The sequence below is a fragment of the Chelonoidis abingdonii genome, chromosome 2 (assembly GCF_003597395.2).
Source record: "Chelonoidis abingdonii isolate Lonesome George chromosome 2, CheloAbing_2.0, whole genome shotgun sequence".
NCBI lineage: Eukaryota > Metazoa > Chordata > Testudines > Testudinidae > Chelonoidis > Chelonoidis abingdonii.
Genome location: NC_133770.1, coordinates 293,725,579 through 293,752,891, shown reverse-complemented (window position 1 = coordinate 293,752,891; position 27,313 = coordinate 293,725,579). Strand labels below are relative to the sequence as shown.

Below are 27,313 nucleotides of genomic sequence, written 5' to 3'. Positions count from 1 at the left end.
CTACCTCAAACTCGTCAGAGTCGAGGACCATCACCGAGTTATACTCTATTGTCACTAGAAAGACGCGCAGCCTGATTCGCATTGCCTTATAGGCTATACAAGCTAAGTGCACGTACCACAATCAGCCAGAATAGTGCTACTGTTCGTGGAGGCATGGCGCAGAGGCTAGCTCCCTTCACGCACTTTTAAGCCGCTAAGCTATGCCTCGTGTCACGTATATACAAGCCGCAGCCTCGTTTGCAGCTACAGGCGATCAATCTTAGAGATGGCAGAGCGACAGTAGGAAATAGAGTATATTGTTAAATCACTTTATAGGTGAGGAAGAGAGCAAGGACGAAAAAAGTGATTGTTGACGATACAAGTGCAGATTGTTAATTGAAACACTAGAGGTTAAAGGAAATGTAGCAACAAATGCAAGGCGACCCTAGGCGACGGTCACAGTGTGTGTTAAACTACTTTTTTTAGTATCTATACTTGAGAGGTTTGATGAGAGCCACAAAAGCTAGATGAAGCGATGTTGAGGAATCACCATTATGCATTTGACCATCGAATACTGCATAGTGACGTATGTCTGCTTCAGAGCTATGCTTGAGTAAAGTCTAGACTATTTTATGAAGGCAGGGCAAGCAATACTGGCCTAACCTTCACGCATAGTCCATCAGTGGGTTGTGTTTTTTTGAGTTTTGTTTTTTTAAAGTTTAGCGACTGGAAGATATGTGAGAGACTTGACTTTGGAATAAGTTTCTTGTGGATTTTAGAACTAAGAACCCTTGTGTAGAAAACACCGGCGACGAGCAAAACTAAGATTGCTAGGCCAAATTAGCAAATTACTATAAAAAAAGGTAACTAGGGACAACCTTTAGGTACTAGAGGCCTGTGAGCCTCCTAATGCAGTCACAGAGAACAAACATATTATCTAATCAAAGTTGAGATGGCTATATAGAGTTAAATATAGTATTAAGGGGAGAGTACATATATCATCATAGAATATCAGGGGTTGGAAGGGACGCTCAGAGGTCATACAAGTCCAGCCCCCGCACGCTGCTCAAAACGGACCAATTCCCAACTGAATCATCTCATCCAGGCTTTCACCTCAGGCCTTAAAACCCTCTCATAAGGAAAGATTGAGATTCTCACACCCACCTCCTAAAGGGTAACCCCATTCATAGATGCTTCACACACCTACTCTAACCTAGAAGTTATCAGGTTTTCTGTAATAATTCCAACCTAAACCTCCTTTAAGAATCACTTGGAGTAGCGCATATCCTTGTTACAGTCAGTCAGTGTAACCAAACAGAGGAAGGACAGCTACTGAGACAGTCTAAGTTCCATCCGCGATTTTGGAAGCCTTCAGGTATTTTGAAAAGCTAGCTTATTCGAATCTCCTTACCTATCGCATCTACTTCTCTTGTCTTGCACACTAAACAATCCAGTTCCTTTAGCTCTCACGTGCTATAAGTCTGTGTGCTCCATCCACTCATCAAAATGTTAGTCTCCCTAATAGACGAAAGCCCTAGTTTCCATAAAATCACATGTTAGTTAAAATTATATAATATTCTTTGAGTATGACAGGTCTGTGAATGATAGCATTAACTACTAAGGAAGGTTTACCTCTAGACGGCATTTGACTTCAAGTACCCCATGCACTATTTGAACCATTTTGATTGTATAATATAGTAGATAAATAAAAAAAGAGAAAAAAGAAATCACAACAGAAGCTTAAGATAAAAAAAACAAAAAAAAAAAAAAAAAACCAAAATAGAGAAAAAGAAAAAAACATAACATATATAGCATATATAAAAAAAAAAAAACTAGAACATGGTGTTCAGTGTACTATATTAGACTGGCTTATTTCAGCCCCCAGTTTTTAAACCATTTCAATAGGTAAATGTAACAGGGAATCCACCCCATCATCAAGCAGGTTTTTCCATGTGGTTCTTGTAGCATGAAGGCCAAGAACCATTCCTATTTCATAAAAATATAGAGTGACTGAGAAGAAACGGAAGACGAACATAAAACATTCTACTGCAATGTGCTGCAAATGATCCCAGCAATCAAGAGCGTGGTAAAATAACTTACACGGGTTCAGAGTAGCAACAGTGTTAGTCTGTATCCGCAAAAAGAACAAGAGGTAAGTCTCTGTGGCACCCTCTGTTATGAGACTTAACAAACCTTATTTCACCATAAGCTTATTCAAGTCACACCTCACGTTCATTCAGATGCATAGAATGGAAACACACAAGACGGAGTACTTATACATCCACCTTTTCTGATGTTCTCTGTATGCATACCAGCAGGAGAAGAGTCTAAATCAATTGTGAGAGCTGCTATCAGCGAGCCAACAATGAGATATTCCACATTCCAGCATCCGCCATTCTGCCATTACATGCAAACTGGACAGTCTCCTCAACAAACAGACATAAATGAAGCAGCAAAAAGTTCTGACATTCAGGAATCATAATAACATTCAAAAACCAGTGGGGAAAACACTTCAACCTCGTCAACCATCCGGTCAGCGTCAGTTTGTCCAGTGTTGTGGATTGGCTTGGTTAAACTGGCTAGCAAATAAACCTATATTGTTCTTTAGATACTGAGCAAATCTAGGCTAAGTAATTGACATCAGAACTAAAAATGTCAGGCCATTACTTACAGGCATGGAATCAGTGACTGAAAAGAGACATAAGGTCATGGCATAATAATTAGGCGTTAATATGGAACTACCCAGCATGGAGCCTAGTAATAAGGTCTTCAGTTCTATAGAGTCGTATTTGGTGCGTCAGAGTTAATGAGGATGTGTATGAGCTTCAAAGAAAGGAGGACTGTATGGTCGACCCACGATGCTAGGATTTTGGTCTATCATTTAGAAGACAGTGTAAACTGGAGAATCTTCAGAGATAGACACAGATCATCAAATGATTACAGGGCGCGGAAAACGTGGCCAGTGTATCTGAGCTCCTTGGAATCTGTCTATTTTAGTTTGTCGCACAGAGAAAAAAAATTTTAGGGGTGGCTGATCACAGTTCATAATACCGGTACATAGAAAAATGACGGCAAGCTGATAGCAAATCTGGAAGAGGTCTAACCAATTGATAAGATTAACCATGAAGTGCCAATGGGCGTGGAACTAAAGCTAAGAACAACATTCGGATGGCGAAATAAGCGTGATGAATTTTTAATGGTGAGGATATGATACCATTGGAACATTACCAAGTGGCTGTGATTGTAATTCCCACCTCACTGGGAAACTTTTTTTTTTTTAAATACAAGACTAGATTATTTCTCGCTCCCCCCACCCCCCCCACCGCCCTCAGAGATGCTTTAGTTCAAATAAAATCAGGAAGTTCCTATGAGCACTATGTCACAAGAGTGGTCAAGTTGATGATCGACAATTGTGCGTTCTTTGGCCTTATCTAAGAAATCCAGAATGTTGGCATGCTCAATTCTACCTTTCTGGGCTGCAGAGAGATAATATGATCTGATTGGGGATGGTAGTAGCAGGGCACGGTACTCCCCCTGCCCAGCAGAAGAGTTCCTCCCTCCACCCAAAGAATATAACCTATTGAGTAACAGGCCTAGTTGAGAGGAAGTGTTGGAGAAACTGGAGCAGGGTCCAGAGAAGAGCAAGACAGAATGACCTTAAAGTCTTGGAAATCATACCTATGAAGGAAGGCTGAAAGAATTGGATTTGTTTTAGTTTGGAAAGAGAGAAGTGAAGGGGACCATGATAGCAGTTTTCAGGTACTAAAAAGGGTGTCATCTAGGAGGAGGGAGAAAACTTGTTTTCACCTTGAGACCTCTAATGACCGAGATCAGAGAAGCAATGGGCTTTAAAGAGCAAGGGAGATTGAGTTGGACATTAGGAAAAGTTCCTAAAACAGCAGGGGTGTCTTGGTACACTGGTAATAAATGCACTAGGTGAGGTTGTTGGAAGCTCCATCGTCTGGTTCTGGAGATATTTAAGAGTAGGTTAGATAAATGTCTATCAGGGATGGTCTAGACAGTATTTGGTCCTGCCATGAGTGCAGGGGACTGGACTCGATGACCTCTCGAGGTCCCTTCCAGTCCTAGAGTCTATGAATCTATAAGTGGAGGAAGTTCTTAATATCATGATAGCTGCAGAGGAGTCATGGTTAAGTGGCTGTCTTCCCTCCCTAACACAACTGTAGAACTGTTGTGCTGCTCTTCCAGTTGTATTCTAATGGCCCTGTTTTTCTGTTTTATATTTAATAGACCAGAGAGCTTAAAGGCTTTTTAGGAAATTTGTTAGGCTAACTATAGTATCACATTAGATCTCAAGGACTATTTTTGGGTGATCCTATTTTTCCTATGGCTAGAACTTGTGTCTTTCGGAGAGCCTCTTCCTTGCATACTTGTTTATATTCTCTAGGTATCTGTTACTATAAGGATTCTTTTTGAGTTTTCATATTTTTAACCTTCAGTATTGCTTTTAAAATATAGAGGAAGGAATTGACACCTGAATAGTCCTAGTAATTGTATCCACAGCTTTGATCTGCAGTACTGTTCGTGCTTAGCAAATATATGGTAAACATGTTTTCATTAGCTGGGGTTTACTGCATTAGCAAAGTCACGTGTTTTGGCATCCCTTACCCTTCAATTTCAAACAGGACAATAGAGGAAGTTGTTGACTTCAACAGTTGTATTTTGTTTCTCCCCTTGTATTTGCAAATCATAACAATATTGTCCCTGAATGTTAGAAACACCCAGCAATATATCCCAAAAGCACAACACCTCTCTGGCTAAGGAGTTCAGGCATGCAGTTTAGCAAACATGTCACTTTATAAAATAAGTTACTTTGGGCACCATTGGATGAGGGGTTATTTAAAACCTTTTATTAAACTTCTACAGAATTTCTGCATTGTAGTTAAGCAATGAACTTTAAGTTAGACCATTTACCAGTTCACTTGTGTACTTAAGTAGTCTGGAAATTTAAATACTCAGAATTGTGGAAGGAAGTCCAGATTATCTCCATTTTTCCCTCCTTTTAAATGGAGAGAAGCAATAGATATTCTGTGACTTCCTTTTACAAAAGAGCACTTGTCAGGCTATCAAATGTCCTACTTATGATGATCTACCATGTTGGTTAATCTTAAATACTCAGTTCGAATAGCTTACTTAGCCTCTCACTTAATTTGGCTAATGAAAATACACTAGCAGTTTCACTCTTGCGCAGAATAATGCAGCAATGTTTGGATTGTAAACAGTCCACGCAAATATTTAATTCACCTGGAAAAATAATTTAGAAAGTACATTTTCATTAGGTTTTGTAAAACTGCTTTTTAAAGAATGCAGTCTAAATTTTTAGACTGTGATAAAGTCTAGCCTCTTTGGAAGCCAACTATACAAAGCATCAGTGGAGAGTGTCCTGCGTTACAAGGAAAGGACAGTTCCTCAGCAGACTGTAGCTGGATCTGCAAAGCAAGTTGGAATCTTCTCAACTCTGGAGGTTGATTGTTAGTATTCTCTGAGACTGTTCCTAGAACAACCCATTTTCTGCATCCATCATTATTTTTTGCTTCCAGAGAACAAATGTTTAAATTATGTTCAACGTTAGAATTTTCTGGAGGAAAATAGTCGTAACTATTTATGCTCCCCTGAGTTCACCAATTTCGGATTGATGTGATGCACTCTGATCTGCATCTGTGAAGCCCTCATTAAAGAGAAGTGTAATTTGGCTACCTCTCTTAAAAAGCATAATACAGGAGTGGCCAATCTGTGTCTCCGGAGCCACATGCAGCTGTTCAGAAGTTAATATGCAGCTTCTTGTGTAGGCACCGACTCCAGGGCTGGAGCTACAGGCGCCAACTCTCCAATGTGCCAGGGCGTGCTCGCTGCTCAACGCCTGGCTCTGCCACAGGCCTGTCCCCTCCCCTGCGCCTGCTGTGCCCTCGCTGGTCCCACTCCCCGCCCTCGCCTCCTGCACACCAGGGAACAGCTGAACGAGAGGTGCAGGGAGGGGGAGGTGCTGGTGGGCAGGGGAGCTGATTTTTGTGGGGAGGTGGAATGCTGCTGACGTATTACTGTGGCTCTTCGGCAATGTACATTGGTAAACTCTGGCTACTTCTCAGGCTCAGATTGGCCACTCCGGCATAATTCATGCTTCACAGCATGTGGGTTCATAGGAAATTGCCTGATTCATACTCATGTGTAATTGTTTGAGCATTTTACACTTCTCTAGCATCTATTACTTTCCATTGGAGAAAATCCACCAGATTGGATGGGCCTTGAGTCTGATCCAATATAACTCTTCCTCTTTCCTGCCGTCTTCCTCAGCTTCCAGTTATTTTGCAAATGTCTATAAGCAGTAGGAATTCTCCATAATGATTCATTGGGCAGCATCAAAAGATGTGGTAAATGCTTGACCAGAAAGCTGTGAAAGATAGAAAAAAACTTTTCACAAATAATGGTTCACTTTTTTTAGTCTACTCAAAACCTTGACGCTCAATTGTAAGATTACCACCCTTCTAGAGTTCCCATGTTTCTCAGGATATTTGTGAAAAACTTAAGCACAGATGAACTTGCACTAGAATATTATAAAATAATGCTCACTTAATATTTCTGTTGAAATATTAACTAAACTTGTGGTTGTTACTGTCTATTTGGCTAAAGGTCAAGGTAAAATACTAGTATGCATAGAAATCAGTGCTGGAGAAGAGCTGTTGTGTAAGCAGTCCATCCTCCCCAGTACATATCTTACCACTTTAGATTTGTTTGTATCTAAATTGTCTTGTGGCTTTTTACCCAACCTTTATACATGCTTGTCATAAGTAGATAGGTAAAGTAAGGGTTAATTTTCTTTTGCCTGTAAAGGGGAACCAAACACCTGACCAGAGGACCAATCAGAGAACTGGATTGTTTAAAAGTCAGGGGCGGGAATTTGTATACTCAGGGTCTTTGTTGTTTCCTCGGCTATGGGTAAACAAGCTTTTCTTCTAACTCCATCTTATCTAAGATATTCTACTAAAAGTCTGTGAGTACAAAGGAAAGCAAAGTAATTCGGCTATGAGGAGCTTTGTGTTGTATTTACTGTGTGTGATTGCTGGTCTATTTAAATTGGCTATTTTTTAAATCAGACTGGGTTATTCATATTTTCTTAAGTAGGAGCCTGTATTAATGTTTATACAAGTTATTATTTCTGTATTTTCTCTCTTTCTATATAAAGCTTTCTTTTTCAAAACTTGTGGAAGATTCTTTTTCTAGTAAGGCAAAGAAATTGAAATCTCTGTACCAGGTATCTGTCTCCCTCACGGGAAGACAGGAAGAGGGAAGGCAAAGCCAAGCTGTTGGTATTTTGCATCTCAATTGTCCTGAGGGAATAGAACGCTTATCTCTTGGGAAGCAGAGAAACAGGTTTCTTGGTACTCGCAGGCTAGACCAAGAGGCAAGCCTGGGAAGGAGGGGGGAAGGGGTTATCTCTCCTGCTTTTAGACTCCAAGGGATTTGGAATCTGGGGGTCCCCCCAGGGAAGGGTGGTGGACACCAGAGAGAGGAAAGGGGGGTCAGGCCCTATTAATTCCTGATCTGGTGGCAGCCTATCAGATCTAAGCTGGAGATTAAGCTTAGAGGACTTTATGCTAGTACCTCATATCTGAACTCTAAGGTCCAGATTGAGGAATTATACTATGACAATGCTTATTAAGATTATCTCTAGGTCAGCAGTAGATGAATGTAGTAGAATTGTTCACGCTATTTTCTCCTGCCATATGGAACGAGCTGAGATACTGTGGTGCTGGGGATGATACAAAAGCAGTGATAGAAAGCTTGGTGAACTCATATGGCAGGGTGGAGGAATAGTTGAGTTTTTTTCCTGAGTCAAATATTTTACAAAGCTAGCATAATGTGCTGACTCTGTCCTCCTTTACATTTAAGATGCCATGTGGCTTGTTTATAACATTATAGTTTTCCACAGGGATCTTCACTGCCATCTATTTACTATGCCTCTCTGCCTGCACTGCTTGAGGAAGGGAAGCCAGCTGTTTTAACACCTAAACTGCTTGAATACCAGGTAAAATGTAAACTAAACTCATAGCTTCTAAAAGTATAACTGAGATTTAATATGACTGAACTGGAACAAAGTAATTCTAACATTGAAATTTGGCCTGTGCTACTTATTGGTATATTTTAAAGTAAAATGAATAGACTGCTTTGTTAAACGGAAGCTGCATGAAATGTAAGATTTTTGGAGCCCTAGACACTATTATGAAAATCCTTTTACTACAGTAGAAGCTCAGTTACAAACACCTTGGGAATGGAAGTTTGTACATAACTCTGAACAAAACATTATGGTTGTTTCAAAAGTTTACAACTGAACATTAACTTACTACTGCTTTGAAACTTTACTGTGCAGAAGAAAAATGTTGCCTTTAGCCATCTTAATTTAAATGAAACAAGCGCAGTTTCCTGATCTTGTCAAATCTTTTTTTAAACTTTCCCTTTTTAGTAGTGTACAGTAAATGCAGTGCTGTATTTCCTTTTTTGTATCTGCTGCCTAATTGCATATGTTCAGTTCCAAATGAGGTGTGTGTAATTGACCAGTTGGTTAGTAACTCTGATGTTTTGTAACTGAGGCTTTACTGTATTAAAAATGGCCACAAATGCTCAGTCTTTCAGATAACTACTTCTGAAGTGATACCACTATAGTAACTGTTCTCAGCTATGAAGTTTTGATGTTTCTAGATAACTTGCTACTTTCCCCATTGTTTGCTGGCCCTACAGTTGCCAGGCGTCTGGTTTTTGACTGGAGCATCCGGTCAAAAGGGACCCTGGTGGCCTGCCTTGGTTCTACGCAGTTCTCAGAAGTAGCTGGTATGTTTGGCTCCTAGGCGGAAGGGCTAGGGAGCCTCCATGCGGTGCCCCATCCTGAGCACTGGCTCCGCAGCACCCATTGTCCGGGAACCAAGGCCAGTGGGAACTGCAGGGCAGCACCTGCCACCCTGGGCAGCATGCAGAGCCCCTTGGACCCTGCGCCTATGTGCTGGCCGCTTCTGGGAGCCTGTCTTAGCCCCACTGTGCTACTGACTAGAGCCACCTGAGGTAAGTGCTGCTTGGCTGGAGCCCACACCCTGAACCCCCTCCTGCACCCCAAACCCCTCATCCCTGGCCCCAGCTCTGAGCCTCCTCCTGCACCCAGAGTCCACACCCCCAGCCTGAGCCCTCCCTCCCTCCCTCCTGCACCCCAGCCTACTGCCCCAGCCCAAAAGTGACTGAGAGTGGGTGGGGGAGCAACTGAGGCAGGATGGAGAGAGTGAGGAGTAGGATCTCGGGGCAGGGGGCGTGGCAAGAGTGTTCAGATTGGTTTCGATTAGAAAGTTGGAAACCCTAGCTGGCCCCAGTGGCAAGAAATTAACTTACTTGGTATTCCTGTTTCGATTTCCACATGCCATGGGGCGGGGAGCAGAGCATGATGCAGAGGAATTAATCTCTCCCTATAGCCTTCAGATCCGGTAAAATGAAACCAGTGATTCTCTTAAGACTTGTTATAACCTGGAATCTTTGTAAGGAAGAACCCACTGCTCCTGAAATTCCCCCATAGTTCTGTAAATGAGCATTAACCTCTTGTCCTGGCAAACTTTGTTCTTGTGGAAATCTTTGTGTCACTGCAGAGTTAATTGTGGGGGAGAGGAGGAAGCAGGATTATTATAAAATTAAACTAGTTGCGTTTATACTTATCAAATCTTGCAAAAGACCTCACTATGAAGATGTGATAGTCCCTTCCAAGATAGTATTTTTGCGTTAGATTTGCATTTGGAGTTGAATTGCAGTAGTGAGGGAAGGCTGGTGTAATGCTTACCCATCAACCAGATGTTGGGTTTTCAGTCATCCTTTCTTGTCCCAGTGGATAAAACCAGTCCATGCCCAGGTCACTTGTCTTGATTACCATAACTACTTCTCTGTGGCCTCAGGCCAGATAGGAATTTACATTTTGACATAAAACAATTTAGTTTTTGCACTTTGTGGAAAAAATAGAAACTTATCGTAAAATCCAGTTTATCCAGCTCTCCATATTCACTGACCCAGTGCTGGGCCCAATACACAGAATTACTTGGGATATGTAAGAAATACAAATTGCAATTCTATTTAATTTTATTATGATTGGTGGCACTGGTAGGCTTTGAGCTTGCTTAAAAATTGTAAATACCTCTACCTCAATATAACGCAAATACATGGTAAAGCAGTACCCTGGGGGCGGGGGAAGCTGCACACTGCAGTGGATCAAAGCAAATTCGATATAATGCAGTTTCACCTATAATGCAGTAAGATATTTTTGGCTTCCGAGGACAGCGTTATATCGAGGTAGAGGTGTACATCAATAAAACATTGTGCTCTAGTGATATAATCTAGAGCGCACGCTTTAGGGAGACTCAAGTTCTGCGTTGGCTAATTTGGGGGTGGGAGAGGGATTATCACAAAGTCAGGATTCTTTATCAATCACAGCCTGTCACTCCACTCTTTGAATCTGACTCCCCCTTGCCATCCATATCAAGTTTAATCATCATAGTCTCACCTTCAGGGTCTTGCTCAAATGTATCCTGGCCTAACTCTCTGATCTCATCTTCTCTTCATCCCTTTCACTCTGCCATTGATACCAGTTCCCACCCTCATCCTTCTCCAATTTGCATATTAATCCTGCCCCATGCATGGAAAAACATTCTAATCTGAGAAACTAAGCACCATTTGGGCTTCATTCAGATACCTTCTAAATATCTTCTACTTCAGAGAGAATCCCATGACTATTATAAAGGTGTGTTTATGCTGCAAATAAAAACCCATAGTACAGAGTTTGCACCCAGGTCAATTGATTTGCACTCATGTTGCTTGGGCTGCAGGGCTAGAAACAGCAGTGTTGACATCTGGCCTTGGGCTGGAGCCTGGGTTTTGAAACCCAGTGAGGAGAAGCATCTTGGAGCCCCAAGAGCCCAAATCAATTTTCCTGGGCTTGGAGATTCACTACCACGATGTTTTTTGCAGTATAGACATATCAAAACCCAAGTCAAATTCCCCCTTCCAACTCAACATTACATTATTGAACAGTAAAATGAGAGGACACAAAGCAGAAACTCTCAAGTCTGCACTTTCCTATAGTGATGAGTCTTAAACTAAGTTCCTTGGGGCAGAGAGGTCTTCGTATTTGTTTCCTCCACAGTGCCAAATAACACAATGTTGGTATTTTAGCAAATACTGGTGTGTTAATAGTATTAAGACAGGCTGCTGAATGACAGGTCCTGAAACACATTTCAAAGTATTTTTAGTAAAGTAGTATGTTAAATTGATATTTGGATGCATTTAAAGGGTAGTTGTCTATTTATTCTAGCATCTGTTATGACTTTGCAGCTGATTTTTTTGTTCATAAAAATGATCTCCCTCTTAATATGTGCATTTACCATAAAAATGCAAGTACAAATAACACCTGACCTCAGCCCACCACTTAACCTCCACCACAAAGGAAGTAATGTCTACAGGCTATGCAGGCAGATCAAGGGTGGAAACTGAGGGGTCTTTGTGGAGGAGTTCCAGCTAGCAGCTCCCTGTGCTTTACAAGTCAGTCCCAAGCTAAGCCTCTCTGTACAGTGGTACTGCTGTGCGGGAGGGATGACCTCTCAGGTAGGGTTGCCAACTTTCTGATCCCACAAAACTGAACACCCTAGCCCCACCCCTTCCCCAAGGCCTGGCCCTGGCCCTGCCCCCCACTCACGACATTTCCCCCTCCCTCAGTGGCTTGCTCTCCTCCACCCTTAGTCACTTTCACTGGGCTGGGGCCGGGGTGAGGGCTCTAACTGGGGGGTGCAGGCTCTGGGGTGGGGCCAGAAATGAGGGGTTCAGGGTGTGGAAGGGGGCTTTGGGCTGGGGATGAGGGGTTTGAGGTGCAGGCTTACTTGCAGTGGTTCCCAGTCAGCAGCACAGGAGAGGGGCTAAGACATGCTTCCTGCCTGTCCTGGCACTGCGGGCTGCGCTACACCCTAGAAGCGGCGAGCAGGTTCACTTGCAGGCACGGCCCACACCTAGCTCCCATCGGCCATGGTTCCTGGCTAATGAGAGTGCGGAGCCAGTGCTCGGAGTGAGGCAGTGCATGGAGCAGCCTCTCCTCCTCCCACCTAGAAGCCAGACCTGCTGGCAGCTTCCAGGCTGCAACATAGTCCACAGTGCCAGGACAGGTAGAGGCTGGCCTGCCTTAGCTCCACAGCACTGCTGACCAGACTCTTAACAGCCTGGTCGGCTGTGCTGACCAGAGCTGCTAGGGTCCCTTTTCGACCTGGTGTTCCAGTCAGAAACCAGACACCTGGTAACCCTGTTCAAAACTGTTTAGGGCTCTCTAGGTTAAACAGACACTTGGCACTCCTAAAGCACAAGTGTTCTCAGCATGGTAAACAAGCTGCTGCATTTTAGCACAGGTTTAATATCTCCAAGTGATCAAGATCTAGCCACATATGGAGCACATCAGAGAGAGGAATAGCTCAGTGATTTGAGCATTGTCTTGCTAAACCCAGGGTTGTGAGTTCCGTTCTTGAGGGGGCCACTTAGGGATCTGGGGCAAAATCAGTAGTTGGTCCTGCTAGTGAAGGCAGGGGGCTAGACTCAGTGACCTTTCAGGGTCCCTTCCAGTTCTAAGAGATAGGCATATCTCCATATATTATTATTTAGGTAAGGTTTTGTTACCAAATGATTACATTACAGAACTCCTGTAATTTTTAATAGTTTAGAAGAAAAAGTTAGTTTGTGGGGTTTATAGTGCAGTTGTTAAAACACTGGAATGTTAGTCTGACCAAAATACTCAACTGCTTTGCGATCTGGATGAACTTGGTAACCTTTGTGCCATGGAAAAATACTTCCTATGAAGCTCACTACCTTCTTCTATCTTGTTGTGATAACATACTGGGTAAGGCAATACAAATAGCTCTATAGTTTTATAGTGCCGTAAAGCAATGCCAGACAGTATGCTGGAGCAGCAGGGCCAAAAGACTGGTGAAAGACAGGAATAAAATGCCAGTCTCTGGGTGAAACTCACTCTGGTGCAGAAGGCAGACACAGGGCCCTGTGCATCTCATAAACTCTTTAAGGGGTGCAGAAAACCTTAATTCTTTTGTGGGGCCCTTTGTGCTGGGGTGAAAATTCAGTTGCACGGTGAGTGTGGTGGGTTTTTGTTTGTTTGTTTTTTTGTTTTTTAAAAAAAAAGCAAACCTCAACATATTGTAACTTTGATCTCGAATTTTGGGATTAACTCTTCAATATACCACTAATTTTTTTCAACAAGATTGAGCTAATCTCCATGGTTTTACTTTAATTCTGACAAGGAGTCAGATTTTGCTTTTGGGAGATAATGCTTGTCCAGATGAGAAACCTATAGGAGTAGATGTTCCACTGTACAGGATCTAGAGTCGATGATGATAAACAGGAAGGGAATGTACCTTGGTTATGGATCAAAAGACTGCTCAGACCTTTCTCAAAGAATGTAGCATGTGGGTAACTTACAAAATAACATTGTGGACCTGAAGAAAGGCTCTGAGCTACAAAGCTTCTCGCCAGTGGAAGTTGGTCCAACAAAAGATATTACCTCACCCACGTTGTTTCTCTCAATAGAATCAAATACATTTTTGTGCTTGAGTTAGATTTTCATACACATCTCTCAAACAAACACGAAAATTGATGTCAAATCTGACTCCTTGGAAATTAATAGTTGCACTTATTGGAAAATGCTTATCCTTCTCGCTAAAAGTATAGAGTTATGTCTAGTTCTACTTAAGGTTTCCTGTGGCTCAATGATGCTTCTCTCTGCCCTGCTGTATGGGAGACATGAGAAGTCCCTGTCTCGCTTCCTGGGCAGAACATAATCTAGGAATACTGTGCAGGCCAGAGAGCATTGCATCATTCCACTGTGATCAACTTTAGAATCAGCAGTCTTGACAGGCTTTGAAAGATAGGGGCTGTGACTGTCTTGGTGTCTTCTCAGCTGAGTGACTTTTTACACTTCTGCTTAAATTTGTTACAGGAAAGACCATGATGATCAAGTTTTTCCTATCAGAATGCTCCACACTTTTTAACGCTTGGGTATTCAGGTTTTTAAAGTAAACCACAGAAGTCAACATTTACCAACCTGTTCAATAGATCATGCATTCAAGTATTTTGGAGATTTGGGGAGGAAACTGTGGGATAATGGATATTACTGTGTGCTTAGTGTAAGTGACAACTATGGATCTCAGGTATTTAAAGTATAGTACTTTATATCATGGAAACATCGGAGGGCCATTGTAGGTGTTTCAGAAAGTGGTATCTGGTGAGTCAGTACATGGTGGTCTCACCTGTCAGCACTGAACCTGTGTCCTGGAGAGTGGTGGTGGCGTATGCTGTGACAACTCTTAAATGGAGCCTAAAGCTGAGTTGTGAATTATTGAGTCTTATACCTAGTACTCTGGCCAAAGCCTAAATATAGTAATTAAACTTTGCTTAGATTTTTCTCCTGCAAATCATCTAACTTAAATAACCTTCACCTTATGCCCTAAACTGTAGAGTAGTGTTTCAGTACAGTTAAACAGTTGCATTTTAATGATGTGTGATGTGAAGTTTTTAAAGTGCTCTGGGATAAAGGCCCTATATTGAGTAGGGGTGCTGATGATGAAGAAAACATTTGCTTAGTATATACATTCAGAAGCGTGATTGCAGCTTGCAGTCTATTGCTTGGATGTCTAATGGTTTTCACTTTACTGTTTTGTTGCAGATTAATCAGCCACTCGATGGGGATTAACAGTGGAGCACCTTTTTGTGTCGCCTTTTCACCTCTGCATAGCAAGAATAACAACTTCAGCACCCTGTCAATAATAATTATGAAACTGGTATTAACTGAATGGCAATTATGGATTTTTAACTCTAATTCACAGTAAACATAGCAAGCCATAAGTTGAAATTCCTACTAAGTAGCTTCCTGTTCTTTGTTTCATACCTACCTATCTGTACAAGAGGAATATAAGCATTACTTGCACCAGGAATACAACAGAAGCTGAAAGAGAAGATACCTTAGAGATATGATAGTATTATTTATAGAGCTATAATAAATATATATTTTTATGGTAATGAAAATGGCTCCCCAGAATGCTGACTCGGAATCTATGCAAGTTCAAGAGCTACCTGTGACAGATCTTCAGAAACCAGCAAACAAAGAGAATGAGAGTAGGGAGGAGACTATTAGTGAAGGATCCATAAATCGGATATCAGTACGGCTGTGGGTGATGCATGGTGCAGTGATGTTTGGCAGGGAATTCTGTTATGCCATGGAGACAGCATTGGTAACCCCGGTATTGTTGCAAATTGGTAAGAACATTTTTTTCATGTCTAATATACTGCTTTAAACAAAGCCATTGTTTTAATGTTTTGTTTTGTTTTTTGGCTAATGCCATAAGAAGAAGTGGTTTTGTTACAGCTAGAGCATGGGCTGCAAATTGGAGCATCTGAGTTCTATTCTTGACTCTGCTACTGACTAATTGTGTGATCTTTTACAAAACGTTAAATACCTTGAACTTACATATACCATGTGTATAATGATTTTGCTTGTTATTTCATAGGGTTACCTCTTACAGGAGATTTGAGGAAAAAGCACCAAATATTTTTTACTAATATTCTAAGTTGTCAGTACAAATACATAACACATTTGAAAATACATAGGTTTTAAGTTTTTAAAAATATATATTGAAAGCAGGTCATGTCAGATTATATCCAAATATCCATTTTAACATATTGGACAAATATTTAGTCCAGCAGACTTTAGGTACAAACTTGTTTTCATTAGTCTTGACATACGAACTGGGGAAATGTAATCAGGTTACTTTGCCCAAGAAAATGCTGAGAATATTGTTTGGATTGGCTTTGACAATAACTGTTGATCTATATAATATTGTATGTTCTCTTTTGAGCTTCTAGCGAATCTTTTTTATCTTGTGTGTAATTCAGTAAAGCTCTTGCTTGGTATCTCTCTCTTTTTATATGTTTAAAGATACAAAGAGATATTGCGCCAAGAGCTTGCCCTTATTATGCAATAGGCAACTGGCACATGAGGAAACGGGGAGAGTACTTATACCCAGTTCAACCTCTCACTTACATAGTTTAACATTCGGAACGACATGCAATATTTCAATTTTCTATGCTTCAGAGTCTGAAAAATCTGAAATGAAGATAGCATGGATCCATGGTTAACGCGAAGCTGTGTAGCTGTGGTATATTACTTCAGAGCTAATGTTAACTAAATGTCTAAGTTTTTGTTTGCTCAAAGTTGCTGATCTAAACTATATTGGCATGGTTCAAAACTAGATTGCAGTTTAGGTGCCAACAACTCTCTCCCTTAATTTGGTCAGGGTTACTGGTACAGGATGTCCATAAGATTACCTGTTGGCCATTTTGGTTGGTAACAAGAAGTCCATTAATGGACAGAACAACTTTAGGCATCCTTGCTGCAGTCCACAGTGCACTGTGTAATAGAAATGAAATGAGGATTTGAAATGAGTGTAGACTTTTCTGCTTTTTGCATATTAAGGAAGTGCTTTTGCCAGTTTCCCAAATAATTGCTGGGCTCATTAAAGGACAGGACTCTCCAGACTTTCTAACTAAAGGTGAGGGCCAGGTATTAAGCGTGTTAGATTAATAAACACTTCAGTATCACTTGCTGCAGCAAGTGGTGAATGGGAAGAGGACAGAATTTGAGCGAGTTTAGTGGTGCCTGTGAATTATTTATGTACTATCTATGATTTAAAATACAGCTTAAAACAGTATTGCTTCATTACCTGACACTGCCAAATTTGATCAAGTCCTACTTTGACTTTTCTATGTGGTTTGGAAACCTGAAGATTGGCTTGTGGAATCCATGTCAAGCTAGTGAGGCTATAATTTTGTGGATCGTAGCGTATACCCTCTTTTAATATTGGCACATTAGATCTTGTGTCCAGTTCTGCATGAATTTATTAGATGTTTCTTCCCCCTCCCTCACAACTTCAAACCATTTTTTTTCTAAGCTTGCCCCAACAGGTAATCTATATGGTAATCTGGCTGGGCTAAATGGCTGTACAATAATAGATATGAGTCAGTAATACTCAGTGTGTCTTTCTCTTTCATGTTGAAATATAAAATTAAGATTAAAAGATACAACTGAACTATTAAGGTGTGTACACATGCTGAAACTGAGTGACCATGTTATATCAACAGTAAACAATCTTCGCTGAAGGAGAACCATGGCCTTGTCTACATGGGCTGGGGAGGAGTAAGGTGTAACTTGCATTCAGATGACTGTTTGGTGCACTATACAGAAACCATACCCATAGCATGCATATGACAGCTCTGCCCTCTTTCAATGTGCAGCATGTATACGCAGCATACTAAGCACCTGGCAATCTGGGAAGGTATTCCGCAATCCTTTGTGTCACTACTGAGCGTTGCGTACCCTGGGATTTTTCTCACACAGTGTCAGATGCGTAGCAGAAACCTGTGGAATTCTGGAACTTGAGACCAAACTCAGTCTGATTCCATTCTCTCCATTCCATGCTTCCTCTTTTTTCTGGGCATGCTAGTAACATTTTTAATTGTTGGCTACATTGCTGTGCTTGCAATCACAAATATACAGTGGCTGCTTGGGCTTTATTTGACTTCTTTAAGCTGAGTAGCTTCATTTTGGACTTTGCCTGCTGCACCACCAAGCAGATGGCATAGCAGTAGCAGCACCTTCAGCAGTGACAAGAAGAGGGATGAGGAAAAAGAGGATGACACCAAGCAACTGCTACAACAGAGCTGTTCCTGAAATAGCTTCATGCGGTGCCTTCAGGGCTTGGGAAGCCAGCATCTGTTGGTGGGAAAGGATCATTACACCTGGGATGACCAAGTAAGTGGTGAAAGAATTTCAGATGATGAAAGCAACTGTCTTTTGGATATCTGTGCCAAAGTAGCTCCAGAGCTGCAACAGCAGCATACCAACAGTGCCCCACTCACCACTGCCATCTGGAAGCTAGCCACCCCTGAATGCTACTAGTCCATAGCCATCTAATTCAGCATAAGGGAGATCAACTGCTGGGGCTATTGTCATGCAGGCATTTGATGCCATCCTACTGCTGCAGTAGGTTATAAAGCTTGGTAATGCTCAGGAGATTGATGGCTTTGCACACATGAGGTTCCCAAACTGTATTGGGGCACTTGATGGAACCCATGTGCCTATGGTCTACCCCCCACACAAGGCCTCAGTTTCTAAACAAAGGGGTATTTCTTCACAGTACTTAATGATTTGGTTGACCACCATGGTAGACTTACAAACACAAAGGCAGGATGGTCTGTAAAGGCCATGATGCTAGATCTTTTGGAACTCAGCCCTATTTACGTTAATGAATAAAGGATAGTTTGCCCCCAGGATCACTATGGGCATTAACAGTGTGGAGATTGCTCAGGTTGTACAGGGAGACCTGGCTTATCCTCTGCTTCCCTGACTAATGAAGTCATTCACAGGCTGCTTGGATAGAAGGAAGGAACTGTTTAACTGTCACCTCACTAGTTGTAGAATGACAGTGGAGTGTGCATTTGGCCATCTGAAAGGGAGGTGGCACTGTTTAATGGGCTAGGTTGGAAGCTGCAGGAAAAAAGCCTGAGATTATAGCTGTGTGTTGCATTTTGCGCAATATTTGAGAGTGAGGGGCAGCAGGGGAGAGCCTTGCCAATGAGTGAGTACCTGAGGTGCAGAGACTTGCTCAGCCATTTAAGCAGCCAGCCAGGCCCACCACTAGAAAATGGCAAGAGCCAGGTCAGTACTGTCAGGGATATGTATTCAAGTCACACTGAATTTCAGGCCTGGAAATGTACAGCTGTACATCCATCTGTTTCCTCTGCTGCCTCTTGTTCTTCTGTCTTCCTACGGGGAATGTCAGGGCTCAAAAGTTACCAGGGATGTTAGATGACTTGTAAGAGCTGGGCTCCCAGGTACAATTGTTCTCCCTGCCCTGACCTTGGCCCAGGAGTGAATAGTATTTGGAAGCACTGCTGTAGGGGCATAGCGGGGAACATGTGCCAATGTTCCTAGTACCCTTTGTCCAGTGGCTACAGAACATAGCTGTGTCCTGGTTGAGGACACTGAATTGTCTGGGCATCGTCTACCAGCAAATGCTGTACCAGAGCATTCTGCTTCTGTAGTGCCTCAACGTGTTGCCTCTGCATGTCCCTGTCTCTCACTACAGTGTCTCTTGCCATGACAGTGTGGTCTCTGGCCACTTCATCTCGCTCGTGTTCTCTTGATAGTTCCTTGTGTCTTTCCGCTCTGATCTCCAACAACCAGCTCCCTTATTTTTCAGGGTTTTTGGAGCATATGCAGTGAGTTCTCCTAACACTTCATCTCCAGTTTTCATTTCTCCCTGCTCAGGTTAGTCAGCTGCTCAATCATTGCTGAAGGCCCTGTCCTTGAGGGTCAGGCAGCTGCAGGTGCTGTGGTTGAGGAAGTAGGAGTTACTTGTGTGTTTCTGTCGATCTTTTAATATGTATTCACCCCTCTGAGATATTTTCCATTCTTGGGGGAAACATCAGTTGATAAGTGGAGTGCATAAGGAGGGCTAGGTGGGGATTTTTGGATGTTCAGTGTATTCCATCTGGGTTTGCAGTTATGCCGGGGAGGAGGAGAGGGATAGCATTATGTTCCCCCTTCAACACTGCAATCTGTACTGTGCCTTGCAGGCATTTGTATGGTGTCCAGAGCGTTTAGCACAGACATGGGCAAGCTACGGCCTGCGGGCCACGTTCATCCCACAGGACTCTCCTGTCTGGCCTCTGAGCTCCTGGCCGGGGAGGCTAGCCCCCAGTCCCTCCCCCGCTGTCCCCCCCTTCTGCGTGGGTCTCACTCTGGCCTGCCACTCCCGCTGGGCAGCATGGAGAGTGCAGCTGGCTCTGGCCGGGTGTCGCAGCTGCAAGCGCCTGCTGCTGGTGAGGGGGTGGGGAGTCCTGGGGGGCAGTCAGGAAGGAGGAGGCATTAGATGGGACAGAGGTTCGGGGGCGGCGGTCAGGAGATGGGGAACAGGGAGGGTTGGGAGTGGGAGTCCCTGAGGGCCTGTCAGGTGATGGTGGGGATGTGGATGGGGTCAGGAGGGCAGTCAAGGGACAGGGATANCTCACACTTCATTGCACCGTGACCCCCTTCTGACAACAAAAATTACTACAGGATCCCAGGAGGGGGAACAGAAGTTTGAGCCCACTGAAGCCCTGCCATCCTGGGGCGGGGGGTCCTGGGAGGGGATGGTCAGGGGATGAGGAGCAGAGGGCAGTTGGATATGGGGGTGAGGTGTCAGGAGGCGGGGGTTTGGATAGGGGTTGGGAGGGCAGTCAGGGAACAGTGAGCATGGGGGTTGGATAGGGGGCAGGGGTCCCAGGAGGGGGCGGTAAGGGGACAAGGATGGCTTTTGCTGCTTGTCCTTGTGTAGAGAGCCCAGGGTCCCTGACTTTTTTGGGTGGAGGGGGTGTAAATGCTCACACCTGTCAGTGCGTCAAAAAATTGACAGGTTACATTTCCACAGCTGGATCAGTCCTGGCCTTAATGTAAGTTTTCCTAAGTGGTTTTCTCTTTATCCATTACAAGGTGGCATCCCATTTGCAATCCCCTCCTCCCCCCCGTGGGAATTTGAATAGCAATGTCCATAAACGCTCCTTTTGTTCTGGTGGCAGGCCCCAAGAGCTTTCTGCACTGATGCTTCTCTCCATATGGCAAGGAGATCTTGGGTCTTAGCGTGGTGCCAAGCAGCTGCTCAAGTCAAGTTGTAAAGGCTCTTGAAGTAATATCACTATAATGCCATTATATTATAATCCAGGAGCAAATGGGCTGATCCTGGCACCGTACCAGATTTTACAGAGGGAAGGGGTCATCTGGTCAGCTTGACTCTAAGTAGTGGAGGACACGAAGATCAGCAGATAGTTTGGTCACAGAGGCCCCCAAAGCAGTTGGGATAGCAGTTGAAGGACTGTCAAAGGAGCATGTGTCAGCACTGCATGTATGAGAATACTAGACCGCCACTTACTAAACTAGCGTTGAATTTAGTACACTTCAAAAGAAGACTGTAGAAGTTGCAGTAAATTGAGTTGGTGGATTTCATGAATTGTGTGGTGGGTGGGTGTGAGCATGTGTCTGCACAAGTACTTTTCAGACCATGCTAACTACAAGTGGGTCCAGACAAAATGCCCCATCTAGACAAGCCCTAAGGTTCTCTGCCATTGTTTATAAATAATGGTGTTTTATTATTAACATTCTTCCAAAACTTAACCCTCTAGGGTATAAATTTCCTTTAGTCGAAACAGTTCTTATAGTGTATCTGTCTGCCATACCACTGAAATGATTTGAAAAGAACAAAACAGGGTTAGCAGTTTTGATGCTGCTTTGCTATAACTTACTAAGTTTTTGATTTTTAAAAGCTAGAAAGTAATTGATAAATCATTAGACTGTTTGTTAGTGTGTGTGACCTTTGTTATCAACACTTTTCACATCCCTAGAAAATGGGGAAATGTATGCATAATGTGGCCAACAGACACAATGCTTGCTGGCTTTGTTAATTCATGTAAATCTACTCACCATTTTCCTGAAAGATAAAACTTGTATGCCCAGGAAATCAGGAAGATTCCAAAGGCCTTCCAGTATAAGAAGTCTATCTTGTAATTGTTAATGTGTTATATTTTTAATGTGAAAAGTTATAACATTGCAGTTGAGTAATGGTGTTTCTGCAGTGTCTATAAAATTTGACGTTTATAACAGTCACAACTGTACTATAGTTTTTATAGTTTATATGGTAAATGATTCACTAAGCCTTTATTGTATTTCAAAGACTTTTTTTCTCATGTCAGAGTATTGTATGAATAGTTAATAAGCACAGAACTGATTGTCAGCAACAGAAATATTCCACTCTCCCTTTTTCTAAAACAGCATAAATTATTAAATGTTACTCTTTGCTTATTTCTCTTTTCTAACAAGAACTCTTACTTAAGGTTCAAATGAACATTTTAAACACTGTCCCATCTACCCTTTATGTGTGACTTCAAAATGTAAGAATGTTTTTCCGTCTAAAAGAGAGGCTATAGTCCAGTGTTTCTCAAACTGGGGTCGCCGCTTGTGTAGGGAAAGCCCCTGGTGGTCTGGGCCAGTTTGTTTACGTGCCGCGTCCACAGGTCTGGCCGATCGTAGCTCCTGCTGGCCACGGTTCACCACTGCAGGCCAATGGGAGCTGCTAGAAGTGGTGGCCAGTAAGTCCGTCAGCCCACGTCGCTTCTAGCATCTCCCATTGGCCTGCAGCGGCAAACCGCGGCCAGTGGGAGCCGTGGTCGGCCGGACCTGCGGACGGGGCAGGTAAACAAACCGGCCCAGTCTGCCAGGAGCTTTCCCTACACAAGCAGTGACTCCAGTTTGAGAGACCCTGCTCTTCTCCCTCCTTCTCTAATGTGATGAATAAGGGGTACCCATTTCAGGTGATGCTGCCCCGTTGGTCTTTGATATATTTCAAGTTTTGAAATTCGTGCATTATTACATAAGTTAGCAATACTGTTGTAACATTTCGTATTCAAGTGGATATCTGATGGCATTACATTGTCATGTGAGAATAAATGGCCACTTACTGTAAACATTTGCCATGTGTCCATTAAATATTCATGTTTGTTTCAGGCTTACCTCTGAATGTCTTTTTTTTTTTTTTTCAGGCAGTGACGCTAAGCAATAGTATTTCAGGAAACAAATACTTTAATAGGCTCTAATAAAGAGGTGGAACCAACTCAAGCAGAATACAATAGGTTATTTTTGTCTGAATTTTCTCATCATATACTGTAGAATCAAAGCACTTCACTTATTTCACTGATTTACATGCAGAGGAGCCTTTTTGTCCTCTGGTCTGTCAACTTGGGCATAATGAGATACTAGGTACTTCACAAACCTAAGGATCTGTGATCCCTGCTCAAATGATCTTATAGCCCAGGTGCAGGCAAAACGGTTCAGATTAAAATGATGCACTGGGCAATAGTACAAGCTTGTAGCTGGAGAAATGGTGCAATCATCATACATGAAAAGGCCATCCCTGTCCCAAATCTCATTTTGAAAAAATCAGTGATAATGACAAAATAGTAAGGAAGGATGAAGGGAAAACCAAGAGCCATTTGAAGTTCTTGGGCCTGAGCCAAAGCCCATTGAAATCAATGGCATCTTTCTATTGCCTTTAGTGTGCTTTGAATAATAGGTGCACAAACTTCAGAAAGATGGCTTCAAATTATGGCTTTAGCCTGCTCCCCACCTCTCCAGTCCAGCAGCTGCTCATGGTAACCTGGGCTCCTTAATGCTTTTTTTTCTTCAAATAGAGATGGTGACTTATGCTCTTATTACTGTCCTGAGTAAAAATTCTATATGCAAAATAGAGATTTGGGAGCTAGCATAAAAATATTTGTATTTTAAACTTGAGGAAAAAATTTAAGATCTTTAAGGTGGGGAGTCGAGAGTGGAAAGACTTTTAACTGAATAAAACCTCTAAAATAGATTTAGGCATATAGCCATTAATTTTATCTATAGCACAAGAAACCTAAAGGATGTGATGTTGTTACATTAATACATGTCTTGAGTGGTGAACATATAATACTGTACACAGCGCACCTGAGGCAAATGTTAATAACATCTTGAAACATCCCCACCCATCGCTTTTTTTAATTGAATAATTCATGCCCCCGGAGGTGTCTCACAAAATTAATAGATGTTCCTGTGCATACTGCCAAGGATCAAATTAGTTGTATTCTTACTGTAAATCTAACTTTCAACTCAAGGTAATATGAGGACTTGAGCTGGCTTCATGTTCTTGAACTCAAATTAATCTTTAAAGTATTTTTTAAATGAAGGCTGAATTTCAAGCAGTGCAGGGGTGTAGGCATATTTCCCACTATGATTGATGAAACTTACCTGAATCCCCTAGATGGATTTGAAAATCTTGATCAGGAAACGGATTACAGTAATTATTTTGTGTTCAAATTTTTTAGTATATTTGCACATGAGAATGCACTCTGCTCTCTGAGAGCTGAAGAATCTAGCTGGAGAGCTAAATCTCATGGGCTATACAAGAAGCCTCGTGAGATCTAAGACATGTATGTGACGTGACCTTTTACTTGTACATAAGATCTTAAAGATCAAACTGCTAAAGCATGTCTATTCCATGCACTCTTCTATGCCAAATGCAATTAGTTAGCAGTTAAGAAGCTGACTTGAGAAAAATTATTGCCCAACCACTGTTTCTTCATCTCTCTCTTTTTTTGTGGATGAAGAGGAAGACTTTCAGGCAAGTTTCGTTTTGTTAGTGGTGATTTCTGTTCTTCTGTCAGTGGTAGTATGAAACCAGGCCAGCAGTGAGGGCTGGGTCAGAGAGGTGTAGTTTCAGAAGTAGACATAAGATGTGCTCAGGAGACTCATTGCAGCCTGGACAGCCTGCCTAATTTAGGGTTGCCAATTCTGGTTGGACATATTCCTGGATGTTTCATCACGACATAATCTTTAATTCCTGGAGACTCCAGGACAATCCTGCAGGGTTGGCAACCCTAATGCCCATGCCCAAATATGCATTGTTCTTGGATAGACAGTGTGTGTTGTGGGAGAGGTTTGGCTACTGGGTATGAGCTTGGAGCAGGAGAAAAAGGAACAGCTTCTGGGTTAATCTCTGTGGAATAGAGGAGAAAGAACTCTGTTTTGCCTCTACCACGTAGCTGAGCCAATCAAAAGTGCCTACCTCACAGGGGGCAAGGGAGAGAAAACACTGGGCAAGGAGAGAAGTCAGTCACTGGCTGATGCAATTACCAGCCACAAGCAGTGTCCAGCACAGAGATGGAGACCCCAGACTCTGTATCCAGAGGAAGATGATCCACTTCTAGTCTCACCTGTTAGGTCTCCTTGCTTCAGAAGCTAAAGAAAGGGAAATGCTTGGAGTAATCCTGGGACCTGGTCCACCCAGACAGATCTGCACTATGACATGGGCAGTGCCACAGTAGTGTGCACAACTATCACGTGAAAGCTGCAGATGAACTCTGGAGTTGTATCTATTTGCTCTGTATCATGTGAGATTTTGTGAAATGCTTAGTTACTAGAAGGTGGAAAAACTGCTTAGTTACTAGAAGGTGGAAAAATAGAGATTGGGGGGGGGGGGGGGGAATGGATAATGAATACTTCTATATACCTCTGTTTACCTGCATGAAATATTCTCCTCCACTGCTTGGAGTTAAAACAAAGGAGGCTGGTAGGGAGAAGCAAACAGGAAAGGAAACACTGACAAAGAGAAGATTATCTCCAGGGACAATATCAAGGGTCTTTAAGAGAACAGTGAGCAAGCTATTAATTGGAACATGCCTACCTGCCTGTCTCCAGTTAGAGGCTTACTTTTCCAAGGCCAGAGCGTAATATCAAAAGAACACTACATCTTTAAGCCGGGGGGCAGCAGCTGTTTGAATGGGTGGGGCAGGAGGATGGTCTCTGTTGCAGCCCAGAGATGAAGGTAGCTGGGCTAAGTGGAGTTTACCAAAACTTGCAAGGAAAGGGTAAAGTTTAAGTGAGACCAACTGCATATAAACTTCTATTGCATTCATCCTTCTGCTTCCTATGTACCTTTTTGGAATCCTAAATGTTTGTTTTTGATGAAACTGGCTTGGGGTCACTTTAATGAACATCTCTCAAGCTCTGAGAGGGCTGTTTTCTTGCAGATGCTTAATATGGTTGGGAAAATGGGACTGCAACTCCAGTGATCCAGTTTCTGATACCAGCAGCACGTTTGCTGCCAGAATGCCAGATCATCACTATTTGTTTTAATCTTACAGAAGAATTGTCAAGGTTGATTTCACCTGCATCTCCTTTTATCCTGTTCTCTTCTGTGTCCCTTAACTGGCTCCTGTGTTTTTCAGTTTGAGCCTTTTCTGAGCCAGTTTTATATAATATCAAATTGTATTTCCACTTACTAATTGGAGGTGCAGAAAAGTTTGCCCCATTTTTTTGTTACTTTAGTGTTCTAATTCTATTTATAACACAGCTCTAGGCTTTAAGATGGGTGAATCTCAAACTGAGGGTGGGGACCCCTCAGGAGATTCTGAGGTTGTTTCGGGGGAGTTGCAAGCTGTCAACCTCTCCCCCCTAACCCCACTTTGCTCCAGCATTTATAATGGTGTAAAATATATTAGGTGTGTTTAATGTATGGGGAGGGAAGGTCACACTGAAAGGCTTGCTCTGTGAAAGGGGTCACCAGTAAAAAAAAGTTTGAGAGCCACTCCTTTAAGATAACAGTACAAAATGCCTTTGCTATGCGGAAATCAGATTGTTTGTGACGGGCAAAAGTTAGTTGCACTAGATGGATTGTGGCGTTCACTCTGTTTTTGTTTCCTCATTTGGAAAGTCATGCATAGCAGTTCCTCATTTGGACAGTCATGCATAGCCAGACATTTTTGGCAAGGAATAGTAATAACAAGCATACCTGCTCTGTCTTACATGGGTCTCATGGTGTGACTGAAATATAATTACACTGTATTGCTCTCTGCAGATTGGACAAAATTTGAGAATACTCCATTTAAAGTGCCTCAATCTGAGTGTCAAGTACAGATTTCCTTTGGTCTTGCATTGAACTTTGGTACATAACAGAATTGTACAGTACTCGGTCAAGTAGACCATTTAATTGTCTTGGTTACTGCACTGCTTATTTTCTTTGACTCCATCCAGTAGCTGAAGAGTTAAGATTTCTTTAGTCACTAAAGTTCAGTTGTAGAGACAGTTTATTCTCCAAAGTGTTGGCTGTTCTTTCTCTTTTCTGTTTATCAGGATAAGCACACTTAGTAAAACGCAGTTTGAACAAAGTTTTCTGCAATTCTGTTGACACAAAGCAGAGAATAGATGGCTTCATGTTGAGGCCTTCCCAGCATGAAGGTATGCATAACTTGCTTGACTTATACTGACTTCCAAAAATTGGGAAAAGATGGTAACATTACTGTCCATCTGAAATTAAAGAGATTAGGTGCCCTGCTACTGTTCAGTATAAAACAAATGCAAAAAAAAGTGTTCAATGGCAAATAGTGTACAGTACAATAAACACACCTGCTAACACCCCCAGTTTGGCTGGGACTGTCCTGAGCTTTAATACACTTCTCAGGGTACGTCTGCGCTACCGGATTATTCCGGTTTTACATAAACCGATTTTATAAAACAGATTGTATAAAGTCGAGTGCACGCGGCCACACTAAGCACATTAATTCGGCTGTGTGCGTCCATGGTCCGAGGCTAGCATCGATTTCCGGAGCGTTACACTGTGGGTAGCTATTCCGTAGC

At 42.4% G+C, this 27,313-nt stretch overlaps 1 protein-coding gene across 2 annotated transcripts in view; it reads left to right on the top strand.

The window, feature by feature from the left end:
* Window positions 1-27,313, top strand: part of SLC45A4 (solute carrier family 45 member 4) — a 105,329-nt gene that overhangs the window by 42,552 nt on the left and 35,464 nt on the right. Inside the window, exons 2-3 of one of the 2 annotated variants that reach the window (XM_032771744.2) lie at window positions 7,928-8,023; window positions 14,729-15,318. In XM_032771744.2, the coding sequence (XP_032627635.1) occupies window positions 15,075-15,318 (244 nt within the window). In that variant the 5' untranslated portion in view covers window positions 7,928-8,023; window positions 14,729-15,074. The remainder of the gene's footprint in view (window positions 1-7,927; window positions 8,024-14,728; window positions 15,319-27,313) is intronic. The other variant, XM_032771745.2, reaches the window with a different exon arrangement.